Source organism: Pristis pectinata, chromosome 3, assembly GCF_009764475.1.
Source record: "Pristis pectinata isolate sPriPec2 chromosome 3, sPriPec2.1.pri, whole genome shotgun sequence".
Taxonomy (NCBI): Eukaryota; Metazoa; Chordata; class Chondrichthyes; order Rhinopristiformes; family Pristidae; genus Pristis; species Pristis pectinata.
The window spans coordinates 53,417,475-53,434,473 of NC_067407.1; the positions used below are offsets into that span (position 1 = coordinate 53,417,475).

The 16,999-nt window shown below is 41.7% G+C and overlaps 1 protein-coding gene across 2 annotated transcripts in view; it reads right to left on the reverse strand.

Annotated features, from left to right (window-relative positions):
* The window catches only part of ro60 (Ro60, Y RNA binding protein), a 33,146-nt gene extending 23,105 nt beyond the window's left edge, over window positions 1-10,041 (reverse strand). Inside the window, exon 1 of one of the 2 annotated variants that reach the window (XM_052011070.1) lies at window positions 9,895-10,041. In XM_052011070.1, the coding sequence (XP_051867030.1) occupies window positions 9,895-9,900 (6 nt within the window). In that variant the 5' untranslated portion in view covers window positions 9,901-10,041. The remainder of the gene's footprint in view (window positions 1-9,894) is intronic. The other variant, XM_052011071.1, reaches the window with a different exon arrangement.
* Window positions 10,042-16,999: the final 6,958 nt, after the last annotated feature.

The following is a 16,999-nucleotide window of genomic DNA, read 5'->3' on the forward strand; positions in this document are numbered from 1 at the left end:
AACCCAACCCTTTCCTATCGCAATTTCTTCCAGCCCAAATAATCCAAAATTTTCTGCTCCCCAGCTCTGCCCTCGAGCATTCCCAACTCTAACTCGTGCAGCATTGATGGTTGTGCTTTTAAGTTGCCAAGGCCCTTAGCTCTAAAGCTTCCTGCTGAAGCCCCTCTACCAGTCATCTTTATATATAAAAAAACAATTACACAGCATCTATTCTGTAGCAAAACACCCAAAACATTTTATCACACAAAAAAAATTGATGCCAAGCTGCATGAGAGGGCAAATGACCAAAAGCTTGGTAAAGATGTTGATTTTAAGAAGTGTCCATAAGGTTTAAAGGGTAGTTGAGAGACAGAGTTTTAGGTAGAGATCTGCAGTCAATTCACTTTGGCATCAGGAAATATGGCCCTCTAATGAAGAAATGATTAAATTCAGGGATGAGCATAAATCCATAATTAAAGAAGCACAGATCTCCAGACAGTTAGAGAGACAAAGAAGGTCAAAGGGATGGGATAAGATAGGATATTTATTTATTAGTCACACGTACATCGAAACACACAGTGAAATGAGTCTTTTTGCATTACCGAGAACATACTGAGGGCAGCCCACAAGTGTCGCCACTCTTCCAGCGCCAACACAGCATGCCCACAACTCCTAACCTGTATGTCTTTTGGAATGTGGGAGAAAACCGGAGCACCCAGAGGAAACCCACACAGTCACGGAGAACGTACAAACTCCTTACAGACAGTGGCCGGATATGAACCCGGGTCACTGGCACTGTAATAGCGCTACGCTAAATGGTTAATTTAAAAATTGAAGCACTGTTTATCCAGGAGCCAACATAGGTCAGCAAGCAAAGGTGACAGGTAAATGGGACTTGGCGTAAATTTGGACATTGTAGTTTGAGATGAGCTCAAGTTAACGAATGAAAACCAAGATTGGAACAATTAAGCAGAGAGATAACCAAGAGCTTCACTAGCAGTTGACCTGAGGCAACTGGTTAAGATGGAAATAGCCATTCTAAATTATGGCAAAGATGGATTCTGAAGCTATTTATTTTCAAATACGATAGCCATGTTACTAACAGTGTAGTTCAAATTCATCGTAAGGGACAGTAGTCAGGGAATGGATTGTGACAGGGTCTAAAGACGATGGTTTACGTTCTCTTCAATAGTTAGAGAAAATTTATACTCATTCAGTACTGGATAATGGACAAGCAGTCAGACAAATAACATACAATATAGAGGCCAATGGAGTTGGTGACAAGATGAAGCAATAGTCCCAAATCATGATCTTGGAATCCAGTGTGTGGTCAGCAAACCAAAATATTAATGCCATCCACCTAACAGCAATCAAGCAAACAGAAGCACTAAGTACTGAGCAATTTGTTTCTAATGCTGCAAAGCCCTAGTTTCTTGTGATATTAAAAAGCATCCCATACATTTTTTTTCGGTGTTAACCTTCAGCTAGAAAGAGCTGGCCTCTGGGTGTTTCCTCATACTTAAGACTGTGGCAAGTGGGATTTGGATCAGAACTAAGTTTTTACAATGTTGACAAACAGACAAAATAATGTGAAAGTAACGACAAAAATGTTACATTTTATTGCTCTTCTCAGATTCGGAGATAAACATCTTAAAGATCACATAATGCATTAATCTTTTATATCTCACAATTATTTTAAGATCAACCAAGAAAATTATGTTACATTACACTAATTAAAATATGTAAACTATCCATTACTGAAATGGTGCATGACCTTTCTGCGAGGAGATCCAAATAGATAAAACATTTCACTTGAGAACCAGGTATGTGAACACAGATGTCCAGAAGTTACTGAGTAGTCCTCAACAATATAATTCCAACTCCTTACAACTTTCAGGACTCAGCACTGAATTCAACAATTTCAGACAGTCCATTTTCATCCTTCTCATTTCCAGCATTCAGGTACGTTTTTCCTCTCTGTTCCCCTCTCCTGGTAGTTCAGAGTTAATTTGTCTCTTCCTAGTTACACCTTCTCCAGAGAAGCATTTTGTTATTAACTCTCTCCTCAGATCTGCCTGACCAGTATTTCCAGCATTTTCCATTTTCATTCCAAAGCCTGGGACCTTGGCGCCACAAGTCATGTGCTGATGATGTGGACACTGGTCAGGCGTTTCCCCCCTCCCAAGAGTTTAGAATTAGAGAATTGCAGATAAATTAGTGTTGCAAATGCACTAAATTAGAGATAGGGAAAAACAAGACCATGAAAGGATCTGCAGTCTCTTGTGAATCCAGAGAACAGTATAGCACAGGAAAAGGCCCTTCAGCCCACCACATCTGCTCTGACAATGATGCTAATCTAAACTAATCCCATCTGCCTGCACATGGTCCTTATCCCTCTATTCCCTGCCCGTTCATGTGTCGGCCTAAATACCTCTTAAACGTTACTATAATATCTGGTTCTACCACCTCCCCGGCAGTGTTTTCCAGGCACCCTCTGTGTAAAACAACTAAACTTTCCTTCTCTCACCTTAAACCTATATCCTCTATTATTTTACATATCCACCCTGGGAAAAAGACTCACTAACTACCCTATCTATGCCTCTCATTATTTTATATGTAGGATCTCCCTGGGTTATAAATGCCCAACTTATGAACAACCATACATACAAAAAAACTCCCATAAATATTATTAAACTCAAATGAGAACCCACCTACCCCAGACATTCTCTCTTCTTCCCTCTCCCATTGGGCAGAAAGCACGTACCACCAGGCTAAAGGACAGCTTCTATCCTGCTGTTAAAAGAATATTGAACGGTTCCCTAGTACAATATGAACCCTTGACCTCACAATCTACCTCGTTATGGCCTTGCACCTTATTGTCTGCCTGCATTGCACTTTCTCTGTAATTGTAACACTTTATTCTGCATTGTTGTTGTTTTCCCTTGTACTACCTCAATGCGCTGATGTGATGAAATGCTCTGTATGGATGGCTTTTCACTGTACTTCAGTACATGTGACAATAACAAACTAATTTATCATTTTAATTTACCAATTTTTGGAAAAAAACATTTACATTGAACCTTCACACAGTAATCAGACACCATTGTCTCTTAATAAAACAGGCTGCCAGCTTTACTGTAGGAGGCCACTTAAGAGAGTGGCTTTGGAAACTAACAAAAAGTCACTTCTATTGATACTTGTGCAATGATACCATATTAAACACTGTAACATCCAGTGATACTTCAGCCACTGAGCGTGGGACATCCTGATTCTGTACCATTGTAATTAGGTAAGGGAGGCAATAAATAAATGTTTATGTTAATTGGCCCTCATCAACACCATTCATTACAATACCGTGAAGGTATGGTTACTGTCTCAAGTGATTTTGTGTACATTGTGGCATATAGACAAAATCGAGTTATGGATGTCTGTAAAAATGGAACCTTTTCCTCCTGTATACTCCAATCCAGGTGAACCTCTCCTGCACCCTCTCCAAAGCCTCCACATCCTTCTTATAATGGGGTGACTAGACCTGCATACAATACTCCAAATGTGGCCAAACCAAAGTTTCATACAGCTGCAACAGGTCTCCCCAACTTTTTTACTCAATGCCCCAATCAATGAAGGCAGGCATGCCATTTGCCTTCTTTATCACTCTATCCACTTGCATTGCCACTTTTAGGGAGCTATGGACTTGCATCCCAAGATCTCTCTGTACATCAATGCTTTAAGGATCCTGCCATTTATTGTGATCTTTGCATCACCTTATACTTTTCTGGATTAAACTCCACTTGCCATTTCTCTGCCCAAATTTCTAACTGATCTATATCCTGCTGTATTCTTTGACAACCTTATTCACTATCCACAACTCCACCCATTTTTGTGTCATCTGCAAACTTTCTGATCCAACCATTTATGTTTTCATCCAAATCATTAATATACATTACAAACAACCCAAGTCCCCACACAGATCCTTGCAGAACACCACCAGTCACAGACCTCCAGTCAGAAAAACACCCCACTACCACTATCCTCTGTATTCTATGACCAAGCCAATTTTGGATCCATTTTACCGACTCACTGTATATATGACTTAATATGACTTAATCTTTTGGACCAGCCTACTGTGAGGGACCTTGTCAAATGCTTTACTGAAGTTCACCAAGACGACATCCACTGCTCTCACCTTTGTCACTTCCTCAATAAACTCAGATTTAGGAGACACAACCTCCTTTACACAAAGCCATGCTGACTATCCCTTACAAGTCCATGCTTTTCCAAATGCAAGTAAATCTTGTCCCCAAGGAATGTGTATAATAATTTCCTAACATTGAATTAAGGCTAATCAGCCTATAATTTCCTGGTTTGCCCCTGCTGCCTTTCTTAAACAAAGGAACAACATTGGATATTCAGTAGCATCAACCTTCTGGCACCTTGGATTTGGCTAAAGAGGATACAAAGGTCTCTAAAAAAAAAGGCCACAGCAATCTCCTCTCTTGCTTTCCTCAATATCCTGGGATAGATCCCTTCAGGCCCTAGGGGCTTATCCATTTTATTGTTTTTCAGGACATCCAACACCTCCTCCTCCTTAATATTGATATGCCCTAGAATATAAACCTACCCATCCCTGATCTCACCATCATCTATATCCTTCTCTTTGATGAATACTGATGCAAAGTACTCATTATGGACCTCACCCACTTCCCTTGGCTCCACACATAAATATGTCTCCTTTGCCCCCGAGTGGACCAACTCTTTCCCTAGCTATCCTCTTGCTCCTAATATACATATAAAAGGCCTTGGGATTCTCCTTAATCCTACTTGGCAAAGATATTTCATCGGCCCTTTTGGCCCTCCTAATTTCTTGCTCAAATTCTTTCCTTCATCCTTTATATTCCTCAAGCTTGCAAAACTTTGAATACGCTTCCTTTCTCTTTTTGACTAAACTTACAACATTTCTTGTCATCCAAGGCTCCTGAATCTGGGCATCCTTAGCTTTCATTCTCATAGGAACATGCTGGTCCTGAACTTTAATCAACTGGCCTTTAAAAGACTCCCACATGTCAGATGTGGACTTACCCTCAACAGCTACTCCCAATTTACTTTCTCCAGTTCCTGCCAAATACTGTTGTAATTAGCCTTCCCCCAAGTTTGCACTTTCATGCAAGGATTAGTCTTACCCTTATCTATAACTATCTTAAAAGTTACAGAATTATGATCACTGTTCCCAAACTGTTCCCCCACTGAAACTTTGATAACCTGGCCAGGCTCATTCTCCAATACATGGTCTAGTATGGCTTCAACCCCTATTGGCGATCTGCATATTGCTTCAAAAAACCCTCCTAGAGGCACCTAACAAATCCTGCCTCATCCAAGCCCCTGGCACTAAGGGAGTCCCAGTTAATTTTGGGGAAGTTAAAAAATCACCCATTACAATAACCCTGTTATCTTTTAACATCTTTCCATGATCTGCCTGCATATCTGTTCCTCCCGCTCCTGCCGGCTACTGGGAGGCCTATAGTATAACGCCATCACTGTGATCGCATCTTTCATATTCCTGAGTTCTACCTGAATGGCCTTGCAGGAGGAGCCCTCCAAGATGCCCCCTCTTAGTGCAGCTGTGATATACTCCTTAATCGGCAACGCAACTCCCCCACCTCTTTAACATCCCTCTCTGTAACTTTTATACCCTGGAACATTGAGCTGCTAGTCCTGCCCTTCTCTCAACCAAATTTCTGTAATGGCTACAATACTATTGTTCCATGTACTAATCCAGGCTCTAAGCTCATCTGCTTTAACTGTTATACTACTTGCATTAAAATAAACACACTTCAGACCATTTTTCCTGTCATATTCATTATCCTAGACCTACCTGTTTTTTTTCCCCACTTAGACTTACTTGATTTAACTTCTACCTTCTCCTCAATCACTCCCTCTGCTGATTTATTGCTCCAGTTCCCACACCCCTGTCACACTAGTTTAAAACCTCCTGAATAGCACTTGCAAACTTTCTTACACAGATGAAGACACAACAGACTTCAGATGCTGGAATCTGAAACAACAGATAATCTGCTGGAAGAACTCAGTGGGTCGACCTGCATTTGTCGAGGGGAAAGGAATTGTCGACATTTCAAGTCGTAATGCAGGATTTTGACTCACAACATCAACAGTTGCTTCGCCCACCCCACAGTTTCTCCAGCAGACTGTTTGCTGCTCCCTTCATGGATATTGGTGCCACTCAAGTTTAGGTGCAATCCATCCTTCTTGCACAGGTCCCACCTGTCCTGGAAGAGATCACAATAATCCAGCCATCTGGAGTACCCCCTGCTATACCAGCTCTTTAGCCATGCATTCAATTATTCTATTTCTGGCCTCAGTAGCACATGACACAGGGAGTAAAGGAGATAGAAAGCCCAGCGACATGGTGTCATGACAACAACTTTTCCCTCAACGTCAACAAAAGAGCTAGTCATTGACTTCAGGAAGGGGGGCAGTGCACATGCTCCTGCTCGCATCAAATGGGGCTGAGGTCGAGATGGTTGAGAGTTTCAAGTTCCTGGGAGTAAACATCACCAATAGCCTGTCCTGGTCCAAACACGTAGACACATTGGCCAAGAAAGCGCACCAGCACCTCTTCTTCTTCAGGAGGCTAAAGAAATTCAGACTGTCCCCATTGACTCACACCAATTTTTATAGATGCACAACAGAAAGCATCCTATCTGGATGCATCACAGCCTGGTATGGCAACTGCTCAGCCTAATACTGCAAAAGACTGCAGAGAGTTGTGGACACAGCTCAGCACATCACCAAAACCAGGTTTCCACTCCAAGGACTCTGTCTACACTTCTCACTGTTTCAGTAAAACAGCCAACATAATCAAAGACCCCTCCCACCCTGGGTATTCTCTCTTCACCCCTCTCCCATCGGGCAGAAGATACAAAAGACTGAAAACACATACCACCAGGCTCAAGGACAGCTTCTATCTTGCTGTTATATAAGACTACTGAACAGACCTCTTGTATGATAAGATGCATTCTTGACCTCACAATCAACTTCATTGTGGCCTTGCATCTTATTGTCTGCCTGCACTTTCTCTGTAACTGTAACACTATATCCTGCATTCTGTTATTGCTTTTCCCTTGTATTACCTTGATGTACTGATGTGATGATATGATCTGTATGGATGACATGCAAAACAAAGTTTTTCCACTGTACCTTGGTACATGTGACAATAATAAACCAATTTACCAATTTAATCCCGAGATTATAACTTTACAGGTCCTGCTTCTTAACTTTCTACCTAACTCCCTAAATTGTCTATGCAGGACCTCTTCTCTCTTCCTGGCTACATGGATATGAAAAGACAAGAGTTGTTAAAATCGAAGCCAAAGTGGGTTACTGAATAGAGGAAAGTTGGATGAATGAAATGATACAAATTGAGATTTTTTTAATTAATTTTTCATAATCTGTACATCTCTAGCAAGGCCAGAATTTATTGACCATAATTAATTGCTCTTGAACAAAGTGGCTTGCTAAACTACTGTAGGAAGCAATTAAAAGTCAACCATATGGGGTAGATCCACAGAATACAAGCCATATTGGATAAAGATGGCAGATTACCTCCCTGAAGGACATTAATGAACTGGATGAGATCCCATGACAAGCTGGTAGCTTTTGCAGCCATTATCATTAAGACAAGTCATTTTTTTTCCTAAATTCCACATTATTAAATGAGTTTAAATTCAACATATGACATGGCAGTAGCTGCACTAATTTATCCACTGCACCACTACTGTACCCACACCAAACTGGGCAGCAATATTTTGGATGATCTCTTTACAAAGCATAAAAAAAATAGATCAGCCTGGAGTCCACTCAAATAGACAATAGAGGTTTTAAAAAAAAGTTTTGGTAAGGTTTTCACCAACAGATAAACTGAGACCGAGAAGTCATTGCGTGATATTATTGAGGTAAATAAATTTGTCTTGGTTTTAATGTTGGTCCATATATGTAGTTTGTGGTTCAACTTGTAAACTAATACAACACAGAGACTGTGCAGTCTCAGAAGCTGGCAGAGCTAGGGACTGAGGCAGTTGCTAGGGAGCTTGTGGCATAGATCAAAAAAGACAATAGCTTTAGACTTCCTGATAATTAGTTGGAGAAGATTTCTGTTTACACACATCTGGATGCTGCATGAGCAATCTAACAATTTAGTAGTAATAAGGGAGTTGAGAGGGTGCCCTTTATGGAAAAACCACTTGTATACAGAGAACATTTGTTAAACTGGTGAAAGTTATTTGATTATCAATAGTTAGAGGAGTGGGTAAAGATCTAGCAAATGGAGTATAACGTGGACAAATGTGAAATTGTCCATTTAGGCAGGAAAAATAAAAAGGCCATAAAGGTTAGAGACTGAAAGGGATCTGAGTGTCCCAGTGCATAATTCACCAAATACTAGTATGCAAGTAATTAGGAAAGCTGACAAAATGTTATTTTTAACTACTGAAAGTATGAATGCAAAAGTATGGAAGCTATACTTGATTTACATAGGACAGTGGTGAAACTACATATAGAATACTGTGATTTGTACTGATCTCCTTATTTAAGGAAGGATGTTCATGCATTGGAAGCAGTTCAGAGGTTTGTCAGGAATGGATGGGTTGTTTCATGATGAATGGTTTAGGGTTGTATCTGCAGGAATTTAGAAGAATGAGAAGGGATTATTGAAATACACAAGATACTGAGGGGATTTAAACAGGGTGGATGTATATGGGAACTTTCTAATGCTAGAATCTAGAATGAGTGCCACTGTTTAAAAAAGTCACCCATTTCGAAGAGGTGAGGTGAAATTCTCTCTCTGATTGTTCCAAAGAGTTATGATTCTCTTTCTCAAAGGATAACGGAACCAGAGTCTTTGAAATTTTTAAGGCAAGAATAGACCATTTTTGATGTCAGGGGTTGAAAATTTACCAGCAGTAGCCAGGACTGCAGAGCTTAGGTTAAAAAGATCAGCCATAATCTTATTATTAGTAAGGCTGAGGGGCCAAGTGTTCCATTCCTGCTCCTGATTTGTATAAATGCAACAGGGCAAATCAATACTGTGCAAATGCTGACAGGATCACCAGTATAATATGCAGTTTTACTAAAAAAGAATTGAAATCAGGTCTCCTTTCCTTAATCATCTTAATATTTCCTCAACATTTTAAAATATTTTAATCTAGGAAAGTCTCCCTTTCAGTTAGGCATTAACAAGACCCAACAATCTATTAACATGCTAAATGAACGATCTGTAAAAACTATCTGTGAACATTATTGGATGCCAAGCAGGACCCACAAATCAAAATCAGTGGAGTAAATGATGCCCCAGAAACATGGATCTATCACTACACTTAGAAATGGTACTTCTCTTTGCTAAACCCCAATATACTGTAAGAATTCATAAGGTGCTAGTGCAATCTGTCATCTAATACATGGTAGCATTTTGAATTTAACAATATCTTCGGGTGTGAATTTTGCAGGCACTACAATAGTGAAAGTACTTAATGATAATTCTTGCAAAGGGGAAATCGTGCGGTAAATGGCCCAAATTGCTGCTGCCAAAAACAAAACTGATTTACGTACTTAAAAAGCTAGGAGGTGGATGATAGATTGCCCAGTGCAAGAAGAGGTGCAGGCATTTATGCAACCCAGCGATCTGTGATGATATACGGTGCGTGGGTCTGCAGCGAAGGGCAACGTGCGACCACTGGTTGCCCATCGCAGGCCTCCCTCCGCCCAGGCGCCCATCACCGCAAACGCCTGCGGCCACGAAGGGTGGTGGTGGTGGGGGGGGGGGGGGGGGGAAGGCTACTAAATCCTGACTAATTTGGCCAATTCTCCCCTTCTCCCCCGTCGCACGGCAAACACACACGTTACCTCCATGTTGCGATCTCTCGACGCTGACGCCGCCTCCCGTAAACGCGGAGACACAGAAAGGACACGGGGAGGTGGGGGAGGAACGCCGCCGCCGCCGCCACCGCCGACACCGCCGTCCGTTACCACAGCAACATCCGGGCTCCCCACTCTCCCTGATGTCATCGCCAACCAATCGCTTTCTCCGCGCCCGCGGTTCCGTAGCGCCACCCGTGGCTGCCACGCAAACACACATGCTGAGCGGCGAAGCGGCCGCTGACCCAAAGCAGCCCATTATACCAGTGGCGACAGGATCATTGCCTTTGGGCCCGACCTAGTTTCGCTCTGATGAAGGGCCATTTACATTAATAAATTAACCCTGTTTATTTCCCGTAGATGCTACTTGACCCTCTGAGTATTTCCACCATTTCTATTTAATTTCAGATTCCCGCTATCTGCCGTAGTTTACCTTCAGGTTGTACATCACTATCCCAACCAAACAGTTGTATAGATTTTTTTTCCAAATGCTGGATTTTAGAAGGAAGAGAAAGTACTTATGTAGTTGCTTTTCACAACAACGGGAAGGGAGGTCGAAAAGATCAATAAGAATAGGATAAAAGTGGTCATAAAGGAGGAGAGGGGGGAACGTACTGGTCGGCTCCACACTATTGGCGATATTCAGGTGGTCTTGGGGAGGAAGCAGGTGCTGTCCATCCATGTGAACCCATCAGCAATTTTCAACATCCAGAGGTACTGTATCAAAGTATGGAATGCCTCTGTCTTCAGAAGTATTGTAGTCATTTAAATTACGGGATTATTTTATTTCTTTTAAACATCTTAGTTTATCTGGACACTGGTGCTGTAAAGGGAGCATGCCCTGAATTTTGCTTTGTTCGAAGACAGTGAGCATATTTGTTTGTGTCAAGTTTGGCTTCAGCTTCTGACGGATCTTTTCATTATCTGTCATTTATCCCAGTTTTTCTAGTGTTTTTAAAAAAATGGAAAAAAAGAAAAAATACATTTGTACGCCTCAGTTTGTTCTAAATACAGTTTAGAGCTGAAATATAGTTACTCTTGTAATGAATAAAACAATGATCAATTTGTACATGGGCAGGTCCTATGAACAGGAATGTGATAATGACTGTACAATCTGTTTTAGTGCTGTTGATGGAAAGATAAATATTGACTAGGACACAAGGTATAATTCTATTGCTTTTGTTAGAAGTAGTGCCACAGGATCTTTTATGTCTACCTGAGTGAACAGAGGTGGTGGTGGGCTTCATTTTAATCTCCATTCAAAATCTGGCAGATCTGACAGTTTAACTCTCCCTCAGTTACTGCATTGGAGTTGGAGCCTAGATGTTTGTCTTCCATATCCTGTTCTACGATACTCAGTTAAATACTGCTGTAATACTGAGGGAAACTGTTCCCACCTCTCTTGCACAATAATGGCCTACTTTTAAGGATCCAGACTGAATTGAGATTAGGAGTCAAGTAATTCTGATGAGCATTGGAAAGGAGGTTGATGTTGTTTAATAACAGTACTTATCAGTACTTCCAGCACAATCCCAAGGTCTTGATCAGACACTAATTGGGACATAGAAATACAGAATTGTACACGTGCCATCTTTTTAGTAGATCTGTCTAACTATGTTTACATTTGGTTTGCTTCCTGCACTTTTCAACCTATCAGGCAAATGTTTATTTCATAACTGCACTGGAATGATTTAGCCAGGGTGATGGCAAAGGAAGGTGCACAGATTTTATTATTATGGAAATGTTGGTAGAATTGAGGCTCCACTGTATCCAATTCAGATAATTTCTGGAACTTAATGACCACAAGGTACAGCTTTCCCACCACTCCTCTTTCAGCATTTTAAAGGGACTCTTTCCTCTGCAGTATTAAGATCCACACTTCCATGTTGACCACTATCTACTCCCCTTCTCATGGCACTTTTCCATGCAATCAGAGCAGGTCCAATAACTGCTGTTTTCTCTTCCTGTCCTTCAGTGACCCAAATCTCCCTTCCAGTGCAGCAACCACTTCCCTGTAATTTTAATTTAGTGTGCTGCATTCAGTGCTCATGATATAGTCTCTACTTTAAGGAAACCAAACACAGATAGTGTGACTGCATCACAGAACTTCTCTGATCAGCTTACTGATCCAGAGCTTCCAGTTAGCCGTTACTTTAATTCTCCATCTCACTCCTACTCAGACCTGTTTGTATCTGACCTCCTATACCATTCCAGCAAAATTCAATGTAAGCTGGAGGAACAGCACCTTATCTTATGACTTGGCACATTACAACGTTCAAGATTCAATAGTGAATGCAACAGTTCCAGATAATCAAGCACTTCAGGCATGTACCACATATCCAGTATTGAGCTTTTATTTCTTTCTGTTCTTACATTTCAGATTTCACTTGTGTCTTCCAACTTACACCTCCTCCAGATCTACGTTTACCTCCCCCTTTCCACTGGTACTACTAGCACTTGTATCATTCACTCTCTCTTAATTTCTATTCAATAAAAGATCATCCCTTTTGCTCTCTCTGTCATGTCCCGCTTTCTCTGCAATTTCAAGCATGTTTCATATCTAATCCTTCCCAGTTTTGATGAAAGGCCATTGACCAGAAACATAGGTCTCTCTTCACAGATGCTGACTTAATTGTTGAGCATTTTCAGCATTTTCTGTTTTAATTTCACATTTACAGAGCTTTCCATCCCATCAGCCTCTGCATTCAATGGATTATCCTTCAAAATTATCCCCAACTTCATTGAGATTCCACACCATAACACTTCTTCATCTCCCCTCTCTTCTCAGCATTCCAAAGGGATTCCTTGGCCTTCTAGCTCCCAAATCCCTTTCTCAGAGCACTCTCCAATCCAACTGCAGGACTTGCAACACCTGCTCTCTTACCTAATCGCTTCTCACCATCCAGGATTCGAAGCCGTACTTTCAGGTGAAGCAGCCATTCACTTGCATTTCTTCCAATCTGGTGCATCGCATCCAGTTCTCCCTATGTGTTTTAGTCTTCAATGGAGAAATGAATGTGCCAAAACTGGAGTACCTAAACAGGAGTGCTGGATGAGGAGTATCCAACTAGGGATCCACCATTCGGAGTGCACAAGCAGGAATGCACATCTGCCTATATGGGCGAGCTGAAACTAGAGAGCCAAAACTGAATACCCATACAGGAGCATAGTGAGAAGACTACCCAAGCAGGAGTTCCATAAGAGGAGTCCCCAAACAGGAATGCCCAATTGAGAGTGTTGAAACAGGAGTTCTGAAGCAGGCAAGGGAAAGCTGAAGCACCCAGACGGATTGCTGAAAGAGCAGTGCTGGAACAGGAGAGCCAAAGCAGAAAATGCTCAAAATGGAGCACCAGAATGATAGTACCCAAACAGGTGGACCTAATTGTGTGCATTGAAACAGGAGAACCAAAACTGGAATATGCAAACAAGATGGACAAATACCCAAAAAGGAATCTGCAAACAGCAGGGGTGCCCAGTTGAGAGTGCTGAAACAGGAGAGTGAGATCAAAAATAAGGCAATCAAGAGTGCCAAATAAGGAGTCTCCGAACAGGAAAGCATGAGCAGTAATGTTAAGAGAAGAGTATCCAAACAGTAGTACCCAAAAAAGGATTATTGAAACTGAAGTAATCAAACAGGAGCACCAAAACTGGGATGCAGAATCTGGAGTGTCAAACCAAGAGAGCAGGCAAAGTAGTGCCGTAACAAAGAGGTGCTTTGTGAAGCACCTTCATTTAGTCTGCAGAGGTGACTCTGAGCTTCCACTTGCCTGTCACTTTAATTCTTCTTCCCACTTCTGTTCTGACCAGTCTGTCTGTGGTCTCCTGTACTGTTTCAATGAGGCCCAATGTAAGCTTCAGGAACAGCACCTCATCTTCTATCTGGGCTCTTTGCAGCTGACAGAATTCAGTACCAAATTCAACAATTTCAAGTAACTTTTTTTTCCTTCTTTGTATCAGAACTGGCCAGTTCTGTTGTAAGGTTATCCATCTGTAATAGTAACACAGTCTTTCCCTCTTCAAACGTATTTAATTATCTGCTAGACATTTACACAAGAACATAATTTCACATTTTCTCCTTTTCATTCGTACTTTACAGTAGCTTTGACCTGCATTTCACAGCTTTTACTTGTCCCTTTTATTTTTTTTCTCTCTCTCTCTCTCTAACTGCCGAGTTAATTGATCTTTGTAAACAGTTTACCTCCATGGGGACCTTAGCCTCATCCTTTCTTTCTTTCGTTTTCAATGTTTTTATTAATTTTCAAACTAATGCAGAATAATACATATAACATCAGTAATTATACACATAATACAAAGAGATCAGGAGGACAGTCATGACATATATAGTCATAAAGAATAAAAAAGATATATTCTAAGCCCCACGGTTTCTTAGTAAATGAATATATTACAAAAAAAAATCAAAACGAGAAAGAAAAAGATTTATTATATAAAAAAAACCAAATTGAAGAAAGAATTATAAGTATAAAACGAAACAAACTAGAAATAAATTTCAAAAGGAAAAAAAAACTGGACTGACATTTCTCGATGAACAAAGAGCATTATTATGTTGTCAACTCCACTCCTCTAAGTTCAAAGATTATTGTAAAGGGATCTATATCATATGAAAATACTGAATGAATGGACTCCAAACTTCCTGAAATTTAAGCAAAGAATCCACAGTGCCACTCCTAATTTTTTCTAAGTTTAAACATGATATTGTTTGAGAGAACCATTGAAAAGTAGTGGGAGGTATGGGATCCTTCTGTTTAAACAAAATGGATCGCTTGCCCATTAATGTAACAAAGGCAATCATATGACAAGCAGCAGCAGATAAGTGGCCAGATTCCATCATTGGGAGCCCAAAAATTGCAGTGATTGGGTGAGGTTGTAAATCAGTATTCAATACAGTTGAAATAATATTAAAAATGTCTTTCCAATATTTTTCCAAAAGAGGACAGCACCAGAACATATGTGTCAGGGAAGCCACCTCCGAATTACATCTATCGTATATAGGATTTATATGGTGATAAAAACAGGCTAACTTGTCCTTCAACATATGGGTCCTGTGAACCACCTTAAATTGTATCAAAGAGTGTCTGGCACACATTGAAGATGTATTAACTAATTGAAGAATTTTCTTCCATGTCTCTGTGGGTAAAAGTATCTGGAGTTCTCTTTCCCATTCATTTTTAATTTTATCAAGTGTCTCTGGATGTATTTTCATAATCAGATCATAAATTATTGCTATCAAGCCCTTCTAATAGGGATTAAAACCTAAAATTTTTTCCGTAATTTCAATTTTATATGGAGTCGGAAAAGAAGGCATGGTAACTTTTAAAAAATTTCTGATCTGTAAGTATTGAAAAAAGTGTGATCTAGGCAAATAGTATTCATTAGACAACTGTTCGAAAGATAAAAAACAGTTATCAATGAATAAATCACGGAAACATGTTATTCCCTTCATTTTCCATAAAGAAAAAGCTGAGTCGATTCTGGATGGTTGAAAGAAAAAATTAGATTGAATGGGGCTTGATAAGTTAAACTTATTCAATCCAAAGAATTTACGGAATTGAAACCATATTCATATCGTATGTTTAACTATTGGGTTAGTCATATGTTTACTCAGTTTAGTAAGTGCAAAAGGGAGCGGGGCTCCGAAAATAGAAACTAATGAAAATCCTTGCACTGATTCATACTCAAGGTATACCTATTTGGAACGTTGAATTACATCTAAATCTTATGCCCAAAAAATTAAATATCTGATATTAATTGCCCAGTAATATAATCTAAGGTTAGGCAAAGCCATGCCACTGTGGCAACCCACCTTCCACGCAGGCGAACCGGCTCCGAAAACGGCGCACGCGTTGGCAGAGAGGACAGCCACAAAATGGGGCTGGGCCGCCTTCTCCACCAGCGAGGGGAGAAAGCCCCCATGTGGGAAGAGGCTCTGGTGGCGCACCTCTGACGTCATCGCCACCCGGAGAGGGAGGGAACTTAACTGTTTAAAAGCCAGTGCAGCGAGGTTCACAATAAACCAGTCTCGAGTGCAACACACCGACAGCGTGTCGTTATTTCTAGCTCAGTGTGTAGCCCATCGCTACATTGGTGACCCCGACGGTCTAAACGGGATTTGGACCGAAGATGATTGACTTTTCATCCGTTCACGCAGTTTTGCTAAAACTGCCACCCTTCTGGACGCTGCGACCATGCTTGTGGTTTGACCAAGCAGAGGCCCAGTTCCAGATTCGGCAGATATCTTCTGATTCCACGTGTTACTATTACATGGTGAGCTCCCTTGACGAGGAGACAGCCGCCCAAGTTGAGGATTTCATACAGTCACCCCCTGAGGAAGGCAAATATGCAGCATTCAAAGCATTGCTCATAAGGACCTTCGGTCTCTCACGGCGGAAGCGAGGTGCCCGCTTGCTGGACCTCAACAGTTTGGGAGACAGGCCACCGTCAGCATTAATGAACGAGATGCTGGCCCTGGCTGACGGACACAAGCCCTGCCTCATGTTCGAGCAGGCATTCCTAGAGCAACTGCCCAGGACATACATCTGCTACTGGCTGACGCAGATTTCAGTGACCCCCGGAAGGTGGTGACCTGGGCAGACATGCTGTGGAAAGCCAAGAAGGAAAGCGGGGCGTCCGTCAGACAGATTACCAAGCCACGTGCCCAACGGCAGGACAGACCAGGCCCGCCAGTGGAGCGCACACAATCCAGAGGCAGGAGTGAGGAGGTCAATGCACAGTGGTGTTTCTACCACTAGCAGTGGGGCACAGAAGCCCGCTGGTGTCGCCCGCCCTGCGAGTTCCCAGGAAACGCCAAGGCCAGCCGCCGCTAATGGCTACGGTGGCTGGCCACCAGGACAGCCTCTTATACGTCTGGGACAAACAGTTGGGACGCCGCTTCTTGGTCGACACCGGAGCGGAAATCAGCATCTTACCCCTGACGGGGTACGACACCCGCAACAGGGAGCCGGGACCCACCCTGAAGGCCGCAAACGGTAGCACGATATGAACCTACGGCATCCGCACAGTGCAGTTGCAGTTTGGCGCCAGCCGGTTCACGTGGGACTTCACACTGGCCGCCGTG